The sequence below is a fragment of the Varroa jacobsoni genome, unplaced genomic scaffold, assembly GCF_002532875.2.
Source record: "Varroa jacobsoni isolate VJ856 unplaced genomic scaffold, vjacob_1.0 contig00286, whole genome shotgun sequence".
Taxonomy (NCBI): domain Eukaryota; kingdom Metazoa; phylum Arthropoda; class Arachnida; order Mesostigmata; family Varroidae; genus Varroa; species Varroa jacobsoni.
In genome coordinates, this window is record NW_019214441.1 from 52,552 (window position 1) to 71,981 (window position 19,430).

Below are 19,430 nucleotides of genomic sequence, written 5' to 3' on the forward strand. Positions count from 1 at the left end.
GTTCCATTGGGGGTGCTGTTTTCACGACCTCTTGCACAATCAAGTGTTTCTTTTGTAAGCGATGAACTCAAGGAACATCACCGACAAGGACGACGATTTCGAAAACGAGAAAAAGGCCGAAACCACTAGTCGGTCACCGAGTATCAGCGCAAAATTTTTGGCGCGAAGATGTTGGCTGATTTCTTGAATTGCTATTGACCGTCCCTGTTCCTGTTGGCGGACAGCGACGCTAAAAAGAAATAATGTTGTAGTCTTTCCTCAGAACTTTGATTTGTGTGGTGAACGAAGACATAAGTATAGCTTATGCTACCGACAGCCGAAAACTGAGAAGAGCCTGCTATTGTTTTGGTGTGCTCGCCAGACAGGGGACAACCCAAGGCAGGGCATCGTCATTGTCTTGCAACTACCCTTCACGGAAATGCATATTACCCCAGAACGATGGGTCGCTACATCGAAGCGCCAATGCCTAATGTTCCAGTTTGACACATGTATATTTGTGTGTACATGTCCTGTCGTTGTGAGGCGACCGAGGAGTTTTGTCGCCTGGTATTCGTCTGCAGGGCCCACAGAATAAACCAGATGGACCGTTCGAAACTGGTTGTAACGGGAGCTCTGACTCCAGTTTCCTCAACTTTTCGGCGGGGTGATCATAGTAGTGTGAGGTTGTTTATGTATCGTCGTTATCGTTTCTTGCTTTGTTTCGCGCGCACGAATCGTTAGCAGCAGATCTCAGGTTTATAGGCAGAAGCAGCTGTAGCGGAACTGGCCCTAGCAGGTTGGCGTGATCTGCGTCGATATGCATCTAACTGCATTTGGAAGTTTCTTGATGCTAGTATGGCGAAAGGGGCTCCGTTAGGCTAGGGTTGGCTTTGCTGGCTTGCTCTCTCGCTGACGGTAGTTAGCGAAGGTGACGGTGTTAATGCAGGCGCCCCTGGTTTTCTTTCGTGCTTCTTAAGACCAGCTTTTTGCTGGCCTATTTCTTACTGCTTCTGCCGGCTTTACCAGTCTTCGCGACTAGCACCGCAAACCAGATTTCGGATCTCGCTCGTTCTTAAGTCGTTTTCGTAATTCAGTTGTGTTGATTCTTGTACTGGTTTCGTCTGGTGCTAGGATCGATTTGATCAGAAGAGCTAGTAGCTGACGGGGTCATAGGCGAAGGAGGGGTGGGGGGGAGGAGGGTGACGAAGAAAAGAAGCACGAGGGTGTATTGAAAAAGAGAGCGTACCAGAAACGATGATACTGTGATGGAGGAAGGTTGATGGTTAGTGGTGAGCGGTTAGTGCTTTGCCGCCATCTCAACATCCTGACTCGATTCCCGGGGGTAGCCACCTCTCCTATTTCTGGCCCTTCCCCGGACAACAAAAAGCATCATCTTCTGGATTCCTATTCTTTCGCGCTCTTTTCACCCGCTGCTAGCTGAAATGGCGGCGCGGTGCTGAATCTCTGGAAACGGGGGGCCGCAAGACGGCGGCGGGCAACCTGAAATGCCACAATAGCAGCAGCAGAAGCATTCATAGCGTGAAAGGAAGACGAAGTGAAGTGGCGTCTACGCGATATGGTGCGTATGAGACGATGCTTGTCGATACGATACGGAACAACGGCCGGATCCTAGAATAGATTGCTGTGGATCCGCCTAACGATCGCTTCAACGCTTTTTTATATTGAAATAGCCCGCCAAAACGAGTGAGTGGCGACTGCTGCAACACAGCCCACGGACGCATCGCGTAAGCGGCCACGCGCTGCACGCAGACGCAGTTAAGGAACTTTCATGCAAGGAAATGCTGTTTTTGGACAACAAAAATGGTACCTCGATGCTGTGTTTCAGATTTTGATATTTTGTCTTGGTAGTTGCGGTGAAGGCTGTGCTTTTAAGATATGCTCTTTGGGAAGAGTATTCTTCAGGCATGTTTGTGTGAGTGTGTGACGGGGAATGAATGGGCTAATGAAGAAGTTAAAATGAATGTCACCTGGTCGGAGCAATCGAAATGAAAAATGTGCTTATGGCTAGTTCTGTGTATATAAATTTGTGCGATGTGGTTCAGGCAAGAAGCGAGTGTTTATGAATGGGTGTGCAATTTTTGTTTCGCTTCTAAATATGCCCGTGTTGTTGCCGATAGAGAAAAGTTTAATGCCAACTGTGTGAAGCAAGAAAAAATGCACGAAGACTTTTTTGTTCCATTAGTACATAAGCTAACGTTTGAAAGATCGAGCTGTTATTATCGAATCTACCGAGATTTCGTCGGCTGCTTTAGAAGCGGCCTTTTCACTTTTTTTCCGTTTGTATACCCGTAGCTTCTAATGCTTCCTGTCTGTTATGTGTTCTTATCAACGTTGACAAAACTTCCGTCCGTTAACTTAAATATCTTGCAATTGACGTCATGCTTAGTTATTACGTCTAGAAAGCTATTCATTGGGTGGAAACGATGCTTTCTCCTGAAGTTGTCTTGTATACTTTTTCCTGACATGACTTTCAATCGCTCCACTGGCATGAGCCTTTCTATTCCGTCGGTGATGTTCGCACACGCCTTCGGGACAACAACGCTGGCTGTTGTCAAACTGCTATTGGTGCAGAATATTATGGACATTATTAGTTATGTCTTCAGCACGCGCGATTACGCAAGATGCGACCCAATGCGAGCGTGTATATATGGCTCCTTTCAGCTACCTAAGTTTGTATTAGCACTTTTCTCTGAACACTGAATCGTCAAGTCGAACGTTGTTGCTTCAGTGATTGAAGTTTCCTGCGGGGGTATGTGGAAGCACCTGGATGCCGTTGTAGCGATCGATGATCTTTTCGTTCCCTACTTTTGTCTTCTTGCCGTCCATTCGGTTAAATTTATGTGTTTACTGACAGCTCGATGCAGCTGGCGTTTTCGCCGTTCGTTTTATGTTTGTCTATATCTATCTGCCTTTCGATTGACTATGAAGATACGGACCCGCGCTAATAACAACGGCGCCCATTTGTTTCTGTTGACATAGCTGCTGATGTTTCTGCTAATAAAGTTGTGACGTTCAGTAGCTACCAGACACACGAGCTCCGCTGACGGCCGTTGGAAGCTTCGGCGACGCGGGTAATTGTCGCAGTTGCGAATGAAGACTACTGCCACCAGGAAAAATCCGCAGGAGCAGGGAGAAATAACAAATGGTTGAAATCGAAAGAGTGATTCAGGGTATTCCTCCTATACGTTTCGAACCGGCAGTCGAGGCAACAGTAGTTTCATAGTTAATAGTGCATTGTGAGTACTTTTTACTATTTAACCCTTGATGACCTTGTTCCGTCAATTACATTAAAAGGCGCGTCATCAAACTCGCTTTCTGACGTGAAGCATTGTTGGAGGGAAAAGTCATCGTCATGCAGGTGTCGTCTGTTCAATCCGGCCGTATCCTGTACGTGGCACCCGATCCTAAACAGACACCAAACAGCCCTGCAAAAGCTTACATGAGGGAACTTTGCCCTCTATAGCACACATCTGTACAACCAACCCTAAGCTACGACGTCATGATGATAATTTGGTCCAAAGAGTGGCCTAATATTTACTCGTTGTTTGCTGCCCGTTTAATCTATTCATCTTATGGTACTCGATTTCGTTTATCCTCGCCACAGCAGCAACAAGAACAGCCTCGTCAGCAGCAACTGGCAGCTCGACTTGACGAACTGCACCAAAGCAAATAACAAGACGCTCTTGCAATACGCAAAAAAAAGTCGCTTGCTAAGAAAAGTTTATGGATGGACTCGGTTTGCTTTCCCTCGGATTCCCATGGAAGCTTTGCCTCGGTTGCTGAAACATGGCTTGCCAACGAGCGCTGGAGTCGGCCATTGTTGTAATCCAGCGATTGAGCAGAGTTGGCTTTTGAGCCCAAGATAACGTGATGAATAATTGCGTCGCAAGAATTAGCCAGTTCATGTCTGTACTGGTAGAAATGTTGAAGCAGCAACAGACAGCAATTGGTAGAAAAGTCAGCTCCGTACCAGGAATGGTCTTTGGCGTCAGGTCATTGGGACGCGACAACCACCATTCCGGTCAACAGCCTAGTCACTCAGTCAGTGAGCCGGTCGTTTGCGTACACGTAGCTTTGCAGCTGTATATCTAAAAATACAATGCGAGTACATATAAAGTGATAGCAAGAAGAGAGAAATACAAAGTGGTAGCAAGATGTATGAAATGAATGAGCGGTAACGAGTGTGCCCATCTTCTAGATCAGCCAGTGGAAATCTTTTGAGAATGGTTTGTAAAGTAGAAATTAACCAGAGTTTCTTTGGACTCAGTTTGTGTACATCAAAATCTATTATTAATACTAAACACATTGAAAAGGGGGAGCAGGTAATCTACGTTGCTTCATATGTACAGCACTAAGCATAGCGTATGGGGAACGTAACTAGAAAAAAGTTCACTATTCAGTTTCACACTAACTATTTTTCGAATAATTTGAATTTCTTCCAGACAACAAGCAGCACGCTGTCTTCCGCAATGCCTATTCGAACTGGGTCAGGCTTGCACAGAACAGCAAATGCAACAGATACGAAAGGTGATCGATCTACTGACGCGCGATTCCGAGCAGAACGTCCGCCTTGAACTTCTTGAACAGCTGAGTCTTTTAGCAGGAATTTGTTTAGATCGGCCCGATGCCGCTACTGGAGCAGGCGGACCTGCGCTTATGACGACAGCTAATGGAACGGCAGCTTCTGGAGGAAGTCTCCGGCCTTCTGGTCCATTCATGCCACCGCTCCCGCCAAGCCCGGTACTAGTTCGCCTGCAACGTGCATGTATTCTACCGTGCCTGGCCATGCTGATGCGTGATATGACTTTACAGGTCCGTAAGCGGGCGCAGTGCGTCTTACTTCGCATGTTGGACGCACGCTTGGTCACTCCATCGACGATATCGAGTCAACTACTGCCGACGATCCTTGATTTGGCTCGAGTTTCGCTAGAGAACACGGGCGAATCGGCACTTTCAGCAGATCTTCACGACCAACGGCAGGAAGCCGCTACGGTGAGTAGAAAAAAATACAATACATAGGAAAACATTCAAATTCTTTTCAAAGTGGTATGTGACCTTATCTGCACGTTCGCTCATGCAGCGGGCTTTTCCCCTAATGATGCATGCGGAAAGCGGCATGATATCAATAATTAAGGTTTACAGGAAGCGGCAGTATTTACGTAAATCGTTACTAGCAGAGTGTCAGGAAATCGGTGCTACTCGTGGTTCTGACTAGTCAAGTACCCCGTGAATAGCAAGATGAGGTCGTATTAGCGTTCTGACGTGAAAGACATGGGTAGTGAGATGTCGTCGTTAAGATTAGGTTTTGCCCCTTGAACACGGTGGGGCTTACAGCGCACCGCAGGGGACGAACTGAATCCTCTCACTACCTTGTCTTTGACGAGGGTCCGCTTCATGTCATCGATTTGAAGATAACGTGTACTACCACCAAACTACCTCAGACTAACTCTGTGGTTATGGTTGTAAGCTACAAACAACGGTATCCGAGGGACTCCGTGGAGTTTCCCAATGAATGGTAGTGCCTAGGGTAGAGCACCTTTGCGAGGCTACGTAAATAAGATTGACGTCGAAGAGGCCATCAAGTGGCTGTGACAGCGTTCATGCAAGTCATTCGCATCACAGCCACCTTTGATGAGCTCTTTTCGGCGCCGTATATCGACAGCGATGAGCGAGTAGTGCCCGTCTAAATACATTTCTACTATGAACATAAGCAAATTAGAATAAGAAGCTTCAACTAAGAATACTGGAAGTAGTGGAACACAATTTTATTTTTGTGTTTCCTGTTATACCGTCAAGGTCCACTAGCTAATGTTTTCGTGACCAATAAACTGCAAACATGCGGTAAACAATTATATATATATATAATATACGATAAACAATTATAATTGTTTGCTATATGATAACTTGCTAAAATATTAGCCAGTGGAATTTGATAGCATGAACTAAGTTGAGCCTTGTGGTAATACAGTGATAGTAATAACGGATATTTTCATTTATTGCGTATAACATTGTTTTTTAGTAGTCAAGGATGATTATGATGAAAAGTTTCTGGACTGTCGCCTAATCATCGAGTTGGCTGTGGTCTGTACCTATAGAACCGTTCATATCACAGCCATCTTTGATGACTTGGGAGGTGGTTGCATTCTCCGAAAGAAGTCAGTCATCTACGGCTTTAGCAGCACAATTAACATTTTTGTTAGCTATTTCCCTTAGGTGAAACAGCAAACCTTTGACATGCAGTTTCTATTGCTTGATATATTTCAACATTTTAAGTTTACTTACGGAAGAGCGCGTAGAGTATACGTTTGTCTGGTAAGCTGCGAACACGACCAGTGAACTATATTTCAAACAGGTATAATCCAAGCATTCATATCCACTAAATTTTATCCTGAAGTTCCTTTCTGTTAAAATCGGTGTTGTTCCTCACCGATAATTAGGTACCTGTCCAAGGATCAGGGGCTGCGTTAGGAGAGAGAGAAATTGGCATAGGATATCCCAACTGCAGAAGCTCCGATCAACAAACAAAACGTCGCCCGCTGCTTCTATAAGATCGCAGCCCGTGTCTGTCTCACCAAAGTGGCTGTGCAGACGTCTAAATCAAAGATTCGTATCACAGCCAGCTTTGATGAGGTGGACGGCTCGAATGACATCATTGCCCTGTGCTTTATAAGACACGCCAGAAAAGGCTGCACAGTTAGCCTGGTGTGCCGACAATGAGCTAGATGTTTTCGCCCTTGTCAGTTTATTAATGCCGATTTGTCTATGAAGAGTAGTATGATGAATGGCACTTGCTAACGCTGTGAAAGACAAGGGTAGTGAGATGTTTTATAAGGATCAGTTCGTCTCACTAGCCTGTCTTTGACGGGGTTACAGGAGTTTTCCGCGTTGAAATTGAGTTGTGTGGCATGCAGCGAATGAATTATTTCGAAATAGTTGCATGTGTCCTTGCAACGGAACGTATAATCTAGATGGACGTACGACCAGACACATGAACATGATTTGTATGAGTGCATTTTTGAGATATATTCCTTATAACATCAACAACAAGTAACGACAACGAGTTTTGTACCTACCTAACGTAAACATTTCTGTATGCTTCTTGTTTCTTTTTTTTTTTATCACTGTGTGGTTTAATTCGTCTGTGGTGCATCTGCTCCGCTGTGCCATTCCAATTTTAAATTTTGCCTTATGATGCTACTGCTCGACGCTGGGCCCTACCGATTCGAATAGTTGCTGCCGAAGTTGATAGCGTACGTGGACCGCGAACAAGCTCAAGCTGAGCTACTTCCTCCGTTTCTCGAGCTTTGCAACGATCCATCGTTCCACGTACGGAGGGCGTGCGCTGTCGCGATGGTCGAGTTGTGCCAAGTGCTCGACGCTCAGTGCATCCAGAACAGTTTGGTAAGAGTGATTGCGTTATTAGGTAGCTGGTAATTGGGGACACACGAATGTGTTAGCTTTCTATTTGCGCCAGAAATGTGAGTAAGCTCACATTTAGCGGCAATAATCATACTCGACCTAGCTCACTGGTCAGTTACATTTAAATGAATTTAGACACATCCCTTTCCGCTTGGCACAAGATATACCCTATAGTGTGTAGGGACCCTCGTGCTTCCAGGCCCATGCACGGCACGAATGAAGATAATGCATTGGTGTACCACGTGGTTTTTTCTTGCTTCCACTTCACAGTCATTGACGTGTTTTTTCTTTGTTTTGATCCATTAGTTAGCTACGTTCCTGTCCCTCTGCGAGGACGACGCCTGGTCTGTTCGAAAGGCTTGCACTGAATCGTTTATGGCAATTTCTTGCGTGGTCGAACCTCGACTTCGGCTGGAGGCATTAGCCCCGCGCTTCGTATCGCTACTAACCGATCCCGCGAAATGGGTGGCTGCCGCCGCCTACCAAAACCTGGGCCCATTTATATCAACGTTCGCCGACCCAAAACGGACAGGTCTCGAGCTCGTTCGGCCGGAAGGGGTCAACCAGGAGGCTGCTGTCCGGCGTACGCCCGACTACGAAGCGCCCTTACATGAACCTGGCGTCGTGCACGAGAACTTCATGCGCAACATCAGCAGTCCCGACAACGGATTTCAGTGTCGAAGAGAAATCAGTATTGAAGAAAGAATGTCTAGTGGAAGCGATCGGGCATCGATCTACGCAGCACAGTTGTCCTCATCGACAATGGCAGCGGATGGTAGATGCTACGACGATGCCACGAATAATAACAGTGTTCTTATTGATGGTTCATCGACTACAGCGGGCACAGCCGGCTTCAGCTCGGCAACAACGATCGCCTCATCTGGAAGGTTGGTATTTGGACAGCAGCGCTCTCCGCCACGTAGGGGCTTACCACTAGGCCAAGGCAACGCTGCCGGCGATCTGAACTCGACCGATGTGAACTTCAACAGCTTTATGTTTTGGCGTTCACCGTTACCTGACGTTGACGAGCTCCAGGTCGACGGTGAAGTTGAAGATGTTGTGACCGCTGGCGCCGTAATCGAGCGAGGCGGCGTCGCTCCCATAGGAACGGATGTTGACGATAACAATGACGATGACGCCGGCGTCGTAGTAGAACACGGCCAAGGCGAAAAAACTTCTGCATGCGACGCAGCCGAGGGGTGTCAGGTTGCCGCTTGTAATGATGGGGATTTAGACGAAACGCTTGTAGGTCTAGCAAATTTAAAGTTGGACAATGACTCCCCAAAGAAAAAGTCCGTTACATTTGCTACCGGCCCAAGCGGGGCTAGTGTTATGTTCGACGCTGCTACGGACTCGACGACGTCGCCGCGGTATCGCGCGCAGAAAAATGCGTCGTGGCCTCCGCAGCAGCAGCAGCAACAAGAACAACAGCAGCAACAGGAACAACAACAACAGCAGCAACAAAATAATATCATCAGCAATAATAAAAATACTGATTCGCCTACGGAGCGCGATATGCTTTTGTACGAGACAAACGTCTGCGGCGTGCCAGCTGAACTTTTACAACACTTTCAGCGGATGCTTGATCCCCAGCTCGCTCGACAGGTTGATTGTATTGATCTGCCGCGTAACTGTGCCTACTCGCTGCCAGCCGTCGCACTTGCCCTGGGCCCTCGAAACTGGAAGCGTCACCTGCGTCGCTTGATTACGCAGTTGAGCCAGTGTGTCCAGTGGAAGGTACGCCATTCGGTGGCGTCGAGTTTGCACAGCCTGGTGATCATCGTTGGCGATAGAGACTCGGTCGAACTGTTGGTTCCGCTGTTCCATACGCTATGCCGCGACGTCGATGAGGTGCGACTTCCGTTGTTGCGGAACTTTCACCAAATGTGTATACATCTTGAACCGCAATCGCGCCGCTTGCTGTTAGAAGCTCTCCATGAGTTTGCGCGCAATGAAAATGAACGTGTGTGGCGGCTACGGGACGAACTTGCGCGACAAATTGCCCTTGTTGCAGGCTGTTTCTCCTTTGGCGATCGCCTGCGTTATTTTGTTCCGATCCTGGAGAAGTTACTGCAAGACAAAGTCGCCCAGGTAAGAAGTTCGGCGGCAGTCTGTTTTGGCCCTATTATCTGGTGTGAAAATCCATTCGTGACAAACGGAGCAACGGTAACTACGGGAATTGGTGATTCGTCTTCAGTGATGAATGCTTCGGCGATTTCGGTATCTTTGTCTACTTCTAGTATCAAGAGCGATGTGCAGCTGCAGGCACAACAAACACAGGGGCAGCAGCAACAACAACAGCAGCAGTATCAATGTTATCGTAATCCTGGAGATATACCCAGCTACTTTGACGCAATGGAGCTGGTATTTCGCAAGCTGAACATGGATGTCCAGTGGGCAAAATGGCAACATCGGCAGGCGTTCGCACGACTTCTGAGCTCGATCGTCGAGCAGGTTCCTGATTCTATTGATATTTTGGCGGGCGCTGACGAGCAAACGATGGCCCGCGCCACTGAAGGGTTAACCCTATTGTGCAGTCAAAGTGTGGGACTGCGGAATATGGCATTGGTGATGAAGCTGATTAGGCCGGAAGTTGAGGCGCTGCTTGACCATCGCGTCCCCAACGTTCGACTCGAGGTAGCGGCGCTGCTGTCGAACACGGCGGCGCGCTGCGCCGATGTGCTCATGGAACATCGGAGGACGTGCGAACCCTGCCGAGCCCGACTTAGCGACGCGGTCAAGTCGTTTGACAGCGTGCGTCTACGGCGTCGAAAGCGACGCAGACGGAGAGCCGACGTCATTCCCAATCAGTTCAGCGATCCACAAAATCGGGAAGGCGATCCCGAATTGGGTTCGGCAGCGTCAAACTTATCTGGCGCATTCGGGTGTGGGGCGCAGCTCAGCATAACGGATAATACAGATGACAACGTTGACGATGACGGTGATGTTGAGTATGATGACGACACGCAACAGCCGGCGATAGACAGCAAGAATAATAACAACAATGTGAAAAGCGAAAAGCCAGTAATTGGGACAGACGCCGCACGCGAGCAAGCGAGCAATGAAGACGATAGCAGCACCGTTCAGAACGACACAGTGTCGACAAAGCTTGTCAAAACGGAAAAAGAACCTTTGCTTGTGGGCCACAACTGTGTAAACGCGACCGAAGTCAAGCCTGCGCCGCGCACGAAAATTCGTGACCGTCTTCAGAAGATAGGAGATACCAGCAAGATGACAGGTAAATTTACCGAAGGAACAAAAGAGTCTTCCTCGACCGCCTCCCTAAAAACCCTCACAACAGCAACGGACACGTCTTCTACATCGGCAGAAACCATTATCGTGTCTGCTAAGCAGGTGTCGTCTGCTCTCGCTGAATGTCCGATTCGTGTGAACATCCAGCCGGATGGAAACAAGCAGGAAAAGACCGATGAGACCACAGGTGCTGACAGAAACATCTGTAGTAGTGGTGAAAATCAAGGGAGCAATGGTACAAGCCTAAAACACGGTCACACCGACCGGGGCGGGTCTGAGGACAGCGATTCGAGCGCCCATGAGGCCGAACGTCGTCAACTTCTAGCCGTCCTCGGTATCTCGTACCTGCCCGACGCATTCGACAAACTTTGGGGCGACAAGGATCCTGATGTTCGCCGAGTGGCATCCAACGCTGTCGACCGCTTCAGCATGAACTGCAGCTTTGACATTGGCGGCCGGCTGGCACAACAGTCCCTGCAAGTAATAGTTAGCCAACGCTTGCAAACACCGGTACGTTGTTGACCTGCAAGCACGATTTTATAAACTGTAACTGAGCTGGTACACTAACTAGTACAGTTAATGTGCTAACTAAACGATAATATCAGTCTAATGAGTAACTTAGTTTGCGAACTCACCTATTTCGTTTAGCTATACTCGTCGTCAATGCTGCGTTCGTTAATTCCAGTAACTAATAGTATTGGTCAGTAATGATTTGTCAATGTTTCTATTGAAATTTGCATCGCACAGGTTATGATTACGCCGCATGATACAACTGATGCTCAGACTTCGTCGACTAATGCGTGTGAAGTAGCCGCATGAGAACCGTTAACGGTTAATGTACGCACGAACAAAGGATCTTATAAGTTGCGTATGCTGCTATGCGTTCATCGATCCGTCCGTGCTGGGATTTTACAGACGAAAACTCATATCGATGCCGGGCACCATCACAATGCCACGAACGCAAGCTCGAACAGCCAGCGCGGGCCGATTAAGGAACGAGTCAGGCGTCCCCCAGGGCTCCGGCTGTGTCTGTCACGATTTCGACGGGACGAAACACATGGACCTGCGAAGGATGGGTTGAATTGCGTGCCGTGAACTAAGTAGGTTATCATCAAGATCGTACCTGCGACACAGTCGGGAGGCTGTTGCAAGAATAGTTAATCAGAAGGGGAAGTGGCGTTGTAAGGCGATTTATTGATCGATATTGATGAAGGATGAGCAGAAGGGGAAAGGAAAAGAAACGACAAAAGCAGAAAAGCCTGTGGTAAGGCGAACCATAACATTTTATTACCTCATGACACCAGACCTAAGACTCGTGTAATTAGGGATGCAATGTTACAAGTGGGCACAACAGCAAAAACAAAGAACAAGCAATGTAGTACGTCGTAGGTGATATTATTGTGATTATCATATTTTATTGTTCTTACTAAATATAAAGCAGGCACAGAGAGAACAAAATATTAAATATGACGAGTAGGCAAAGCAGGCAAGTCGTCGTAGTTGGAACCTGCATCATCACCACTCACAAAGAAATGGATATATAAGTTATATACGACTACGTGCGGTAGTATTATTTGCAACGTCGGCTACATGCGGGACTATAGCGGATAACAGCAATGTATTTAAATGGATAATGTATCAAAAAATCGCAAAAAAAGACGCTTCGTAACACGAACGGTGGCAGGTGTTCGAGACAACCCCGTCATTTGCTTATATCTAATGGCTGTATGTTAAAAACATAAATTATGATAAATAACTGTATTACTTTACAGATGCATTTCTAAAAACGGCAACAAAAGCCAAACCGTATAGATCTGTTTTCGAAGACAAGATTCAAACTGCAGAGTAAAAAAAAAGCCATTATTAAGTTGACGCGAATTCTTTACTGTGATTGCTTATTTTAGTGTTCCTTGAAAATAGCTTGAATCTTTGGCGCCGATAAATAAATTTCTTACGTTTAAATCAAATGCAACTTAACAGGCCCTCTTCAGCGGTTGCATATTGGCAGAGAAATTCGGCATGTATTTTGCGACACGGCTAAGTTTCGTTGTAGTAATCGAAATGCACGCGCGGTATTAGCAGAAGTGTCTCTGAAATATAGTCACGTCGCACTCTTGATTGCTCACATATCTCATACGATAGCTTGATCGAGCGGTTGAAAACCAGCGTGAAAAACAAGCGATGAACTACTGCTACGGCGACAATGATAGCAATCAATAATAATAATAATAATGAATATTATTGTGATTATGGTGATGATTGTAATGACAAGACATTGTACCTGTCGATCCTCCTTGAAATTTTTAGTAGATTAGTTCGAATTGTCCTCCTGCTAGGTAAATAACTTTTTTGTTTTGCGTATCATATCTTATGGCTATTTCTTTTTCCTTGATAATCCACCGAGCACACATTTCTAATCCTCACGAATATGGACAGATTTATCATGGATTGAACGAATTCTGCCAATCAGTCAACAACGAAATAGTTTTCTTGACAAGTCTTCACAGCCTGGTCTTTTATGCTAGTGTTTGTACTACGAAAGCTACCACTACTGGTTGTTTGATTTCATTTGTTATTTCTATATCAATGTAGGTTTATTCTGTGAGCGGTGTAAATAAATACTATGAAAGAGAGTCGTATTGTTAGCAGTTTGACAAAGAAAATTATGTTAACAATAATAAAAAGACAACACGACTATATATACACGATGGAACCTGTCACGTATCACACGCTAATCAATCGATGCAGTGATTACAATGTGAGCGTTGCCGGATGCGTTCGACCGATCAGTAATCAATGCTGGGGTGGGGTGCGTACCCGCTTCGTTTGCACATATCGATAACAATGGCCGTAGTTAGACGAGAAGTTACATGGGTAATTTCCTATGAGATGATAACAATCGGTGCACAATGTTATTACAGCGAACATCGAAAGGAGGATACAAGACAAAGCAAAAATTCATTACTGTAAACATGTATTACTAGGGAGAATGACAATTAGTAACAATTCTATTAAGATAATGGGCTACTTCTAAAGGCTAAATTTGTCTAGTATCTTAGAAAATGTAGGCAAAAATAACAGCAAAGCCTATAATCTATTCATAAGCGATGGAAACTCGCTTGCCTTTCAAAAATCAAGCAAAATTGTGTTAATTTTTCTCGAACTGGATGAACAATTCAGGTTCTACTGAGATTCTAACAGAGCCCATCGATTTGACAATGGTCCTAGAGAAGCATAAGTACATACGCATATAGTATACGCATGCTATATAGTATAATAAAGGGAAATTCGTATTAATGATCAAATCTGCGGATGGTTAAGGAAAGCGTCTTTTAAAAATTTGAGCGTTTCGGTGCACATGAGATAGTTTTGTCTGTGTGTCGACGGAGGGCTGCGAAAGCTGACGTGAATCAGTTGCGTGGTTGCGCGTTACTGGAGTTCGAGCTCGAAAGATGTCGTAAAAGAACTGTGGCTGGTTGTGGCGTACGAGAATAGTTCATATGACAATAAAAATAATTCAGGAGTGAGTATGGAGTAGGAAAAGGAGAAATACATAGTACATTTATAGAACTGTGAAATCAGGAGGGAAAACTGGAGAGCAAGTGAATAAAAGTTGGCAATAAAATAAAATCGAAATATAAAAGGATCAAACTACGTCGATCTTACAACAGAGGCGCGTTGACTTGATAGGACGAACGATAAAAACGACGAAACATTTGTAGACCGGCAAATTTCAGTGAATGTTTCAGTGTTAGCTGAATCTCGTAAACTGAATCGCTAGTTGCTTTGACGAAAAATGAATTTGATAAAAGTCCGCATACTGATGAGCGATTCAACAAGATCTGCCTGAACATATATATAGATACGGTTAATAATAATAGCACGACTGAAAACAGTGACTGCTGTAGTCGAAGGTGAGCGCGCCGAGACACGTTTGTATCGCCGATTTGCTCTCAATTTCGGCGAAAATAATTACAGCTGCAGAAAAAGCAGGATGCTAAAGAAACACAGAATGCAGCCGATTATCACGTGAACGCGTTTCAAAACCTAGTTCTTATATGGCGGCGAGCAAAGAAAGGATGTTGGCTCACTCAATATATAGCAGCGTGTCTATATTTTGTGATATTAATTCCTCGGGAGCAGATCAACTGATTCTAAGAAAGAATCGAGCCTAGGTAACATTGAAAAAGCCTATATGATGCGAAAACTAGAAAATAATGCTAAAGTAATACTAATATTTACTAATAATTATTATTCCAAGTAAATTGAGAACGAGATGCGACCCAGAAGCAAGAGGGGCTATAGATTTCGCATCAGTGTAGAAATACTGGAAGCACAGCAATGGCGGAAGAGGGCTGAGTGAATGATAATGACAAATATATGGAGAATTTTGACAAATTAGATGAAAAAGATGATCGGTATCGATCATTACAGTGGCGATAATAAAGTGAAATAAAGTAGAATATATATTATAACTAAATAAACTTATGCTATTGATTCTTACCTTAGTGCTATTGGTTGGAATTATAGGGCTGGGTAGAAGGGCTCTGACTACCCAAACACGCAGTATGTTTAACAGTGACAAAGAAGATTAAACATTTTTTGTTCTATTTCATATTTATCAGTAGGAATACGATTGTTAATCTTAAGAAGTAGCTTCGATAAGTTGAGATTTTGGCCAGATGTTTTTACTGCCGTTTTATGCATTGTCTCAGACGACTGAAACGAGGTGTCTGCTCGGTATTTTGATTCCAAGCCACCTTAGATGCCCCCAGGTTTTAGGTAAATGTGTTACCACTACAGTCTCATAAGGGCATTAAAGTTTGGGCACTATGAGAGACCATCCAATTGCCGGAAAGAACAACCGTTATGAGCAGGGTGTGTCGAGGCCATGTCTTAGCGAAATGGAATAGCCAATTTAATTATGCCAATGATGCTAACTACATCGTATTATATAATATGCCAAGTGACAAAGACGTCACTTGAGTTGCGCGTAAGTAGCTTTTGTACGATTAGCATTGGCTGCGATTTACCATATACTATTTGTGACTGCGCAGACTTTCGAAAGGTTAGACGTTAGGATATATTAAACGTGAAAAACAGAATTTGCACCGTATTCAGAAGGCAATAGTATATACCGTAATTTTAAATGAGCATTTTTTGCTGCCTTCCTTCGATTGAATATCCTTCTTTCATCCTAGAAAAAAAAAAGCTTCGAGTTCATGTAGTTATGCGCTTTTATCCAGCTCTTATCACCCAAGGCGATTTTACCAAGAGCTGAATAAATCCTTCGTAAATAACTTGTTTTACTCTATACGAACTGCGATCTAAATCGATACGAATGACATGTAAACATAAAACAATCAGTTTGAGATGTAAAATAAATTTCGGTACTTGAACTTCAGGAATTCGTCATGTTTGTTGTCGAACCGGCAAAATCGTAATTACTTAATTTGAAACCAATAAAAATAATAATAATATCGTCACGAAAAGGTGTTTGCTTGCACTCAAGTCACAGAAGAGGTCCTTAGTTTGCAGCCACTGCTTTAATATACTACTTGATACAGTTTAAATATACCACCAAACTAGTCGTTAGATCAATAATTTTCCTATACGAATGAAATCGGAATATTTAGGTCCGCTTGTAAATTCATGCGACTTTTGGCAACAAACGATTAGGAGTTCGTTCCGCTAATATCAATGCCATTTCTGTTGCTCTTATCGACAAGAAGAAGATCGGGTGCTTCATTGTATTCAACCGACTTCTAGATTTCACGTATTTTTAGTAATCTGATTATTCCTGTTACTCAGTTCCTCTTTATTCTTTATTCTATCCGTTATTTCGATTTAATTATTTACGATTATACCTACGTCAAATGAAAAATGTCCCAACTTTCTATATATCTACAAATCAAGCCACAGACTGACACTGCAAAATAAGTACGTGGCAACTCTTGATTTCGTTGTATGTTACTAGGGATTGCTTTTGTTCTTTGTAATATAATATCTACTACTTACGAGTTGGAAAATGGGGTTAATTCCGCTTAAAGTGATTATATTTTCAAAAAAATCTTAGTTACTTTTTACATTTTACAAAATAATGCCGTATTACCCTTACACTGTTAAAAATAAAACTGGTCCATAATGTCTAAAAATATACAGTGGACAGGCAAAATTATTTCAACTTGCCAGTACTCACTGATGAGACTTTACGCTATCTTTTTCGCTTAAATCGGCATACTCGGTTTATACGCTTCCTGGAAGATTTCGATGACAATAGTCATTTTTTTTTTTTTTTGCTCGGAACACGCCCTGTACTAGCCATAATAGACATCGTTTACGAGGAACATAAGTGACAATCGTTTTCTAAGGCTCTTCGAACAATTTTCGGAAAACTCAAATTTTACTTCTCTAAGTTACACAGGAAAGCAAAACTAATTTTACAGTGTTCGATTGACTCGAACGTTGAGTATTGATCGTTCAGATATGTTATGAATCGACTTTTTTGTTAATCGCAATCACCATTAATGTAATTGTACTATGCACAAAGGGCCACGTGCCCTTTACCGTAGATTTCATCGACAAGGCCACCAGAGCCCCGAGCTTTGTTGCTTTCCGATAAGAACGTTGATTATTTTAGCTATTAGGCGATAATGAGGAGCCGTATGCACCTATTTGCTCCAATTGCTCTGCTTGGCTGACGGTTTAATGCAGTCGTCGTGGCATCACGCTATATCATCCCTAACTTTGAGCTGTATCACCTACCACGTGGTACATGCGCGTAGAAAACAGTTCAGCGGCCACCGTCCACAGTGAAATGTCTAAGCCTGCAAAGGAACAGATATCAATTTTCGGTCGGAAGCTGATTTTACAGCTAGATCTATTCATTCAGATTACTATATTATAAATTTTCAATGATCGTTTAAGTTGGACAAGAACCGGTTGCAATAGTGACCTAAACAATGTTACACTCTCTATTAACTGTAATAGTTTAGAACAATCATCACCTTCTTATTTTATACCCACATATTTCAACATATTTCATAGTGTAACGTATTTCAAAAAAAAAAATTGTGTCAGCATTCGTCTGGCGATGTTACTCTGCATTCAACATCCTGTAGATGCTAACATTTTTTCGCGCGCGTTTCGGGTGGTTGCATTATTAGTCAAACCTTTTGTTTTTTGTTTTGACTTATGTCGGAGGTACCGATACGTATAGGTCACTGGCCAGCGAACTCTCGCACTATTTAAAAAAACTTCAATTGAAATGCAGGCTCGGTACGCTAAAATAGTGCTTCGAGTTCTATGTCCAATGTTTACGTTTCTGCACTAATTCAGACGATTGCTCCCTCATCCAGCGCTAGGCAACGTCTGTTCACGCCCAGCTTGAAGCCTAGACCATCCGACGTGATTACCCCGCTATTACGAAGACAACAACAGTTATCGCTTGGGTGGGGGAGTTGTACACAATAATTATACGATAACGTATTATATAATATGCAGTGAACTTCTTACGTTGTTATTATTGTGGTATTCGTGGCTTGTGAACTTACTCTTGCCACTAGTCTGAGTGACACTGCAGCAAGAAATAGATAATTCAAAGAATAAGCTTCTTTTCCTTTCTGACAGTGGGCTAATTAACATCAATGAAGTGAGTGACAACGACTAGCTTACTAACATGGTTGATAAGCTGGTACCGTTGTTCGCCCCGATTTCAAATTTGTCACGTCAGAATCTATCATGTTGTCGCTGACGTTTTTCCAATTATTTACTTGTCGCACTTGTCGGGTAGAACCCTTTCAAGCAGATCATAAAAAAATGAAAACGAGGAAAAACATTTCATGCTCGAGTGTTAGAGAAAATCTTCAGAATAAGACGGCTGAAGACCGCTCATTGCTGGAGTGTTTACCGCATTGTCTAGATACAGATGTCGCATTTGTACCGTGGATGCTCGCTTCAGCTGCTATAACCAATGAATAACGGCTTATATATAATAATAATAGCTCAATATATTATTGCGTGTAAGCCAGTAGGCATAACCTCATATTAGATTATCATATTAGATAATGCAACGGCACATGTATTCCTTTGCGACTCGCATAAACAAATGAATGTCGCAATTTTTTTTATTTCCATCGCAAATACAATGGTGACAGCTTTGGTTAATGTTATTACTAGGCAAGCTTTAGATTCAGCTGTCATTGAACTGAAACATCGACGTGCACCATGCGTAGTAAATAAAGGTCATCAAGTGATAGAAATAACAAATCTTCAAAATAAAGTAACATGAGAGTGACACGTTAACTGGAAGAAACGGATTCCCGCCATGCCGGTTGACCGTAATGACAATCTTCGAAAGATGATAATCTTGAACACACGAATATCGCCGTAAGCTGTTATATAGTAGGCATCTCACTTAACGTATAGGCAACCCGCCTACCGAACCTGATTGCAGAAATCCGACGGAATCAGCCTGACACGGCTAGATTTCACCAGCAAGAGCTTCTTTATTCATAAGTGTGAAGTATCTACGGCTATGCTTGGCTCGGAGATTAGCAAAGGAAGATGCAAACAGAAATCAAGAGCGAGGAGGGAACAGTGATGGCAACTCTAGTGAGCCTGTTCCTTCCACAGATAAGACCCCGGGTATGAATTGTTGCTTCTACTGTATTCGCTGTGAATTTTTCATGGTAACTTTTGTTTAGCAAACGTGAAGGAAAATTGCCTGCAGCGGGGTTTGCTCAAAGAGAAAGATCTAC

The 19,430-nt window shown here is 43.9% G+C and overlaps 1 protein-coding gene across 8 annotated transcripts in view; it reads left to right on the forward strand.

The window, feature by feature from the left end:
* Positions 1 to 15,159, forward strand: part of LOC111271022 (uncharacterized) — a 57,310-nt gene extending 42,151 nt beyond the window's left edge. For 7 of the 8 annotated variants that reach the window (XM_086972736.1, XM_086972737.1, XM_086972734.1 and 4 more), the window contains 4 exons: positions 4,443 to 4,992; positions 7,231 to 7,401; positions 7,726 to 11,181; positions 11,587 to 15,159. In XM_086972736.1, coding sequence (XP_086828862.1) covers positions 4,443 to 4,992; positions 7,231 to 7,401; positions 7,726 to 11,181; positions 11,587 to 11,766 — 4,357 coding nt within the window. In that variant the 3' untranslated portion in view covers positions 11,767 to 15,159. Of the gene's footprint in view, positions 1 to 4,442; positions 4,993 to 7,230; positions 7,402 to 7,725; positions 11,182 to 11,418 lie in introns of all 8 variants that reach the window. The other variant, XM_086972739.1, reaches the window with a different exon arrangement.
* The last annotated feature ends 4,271 nt before the right edge of the window (positions 15,160 to 19,430 follow it).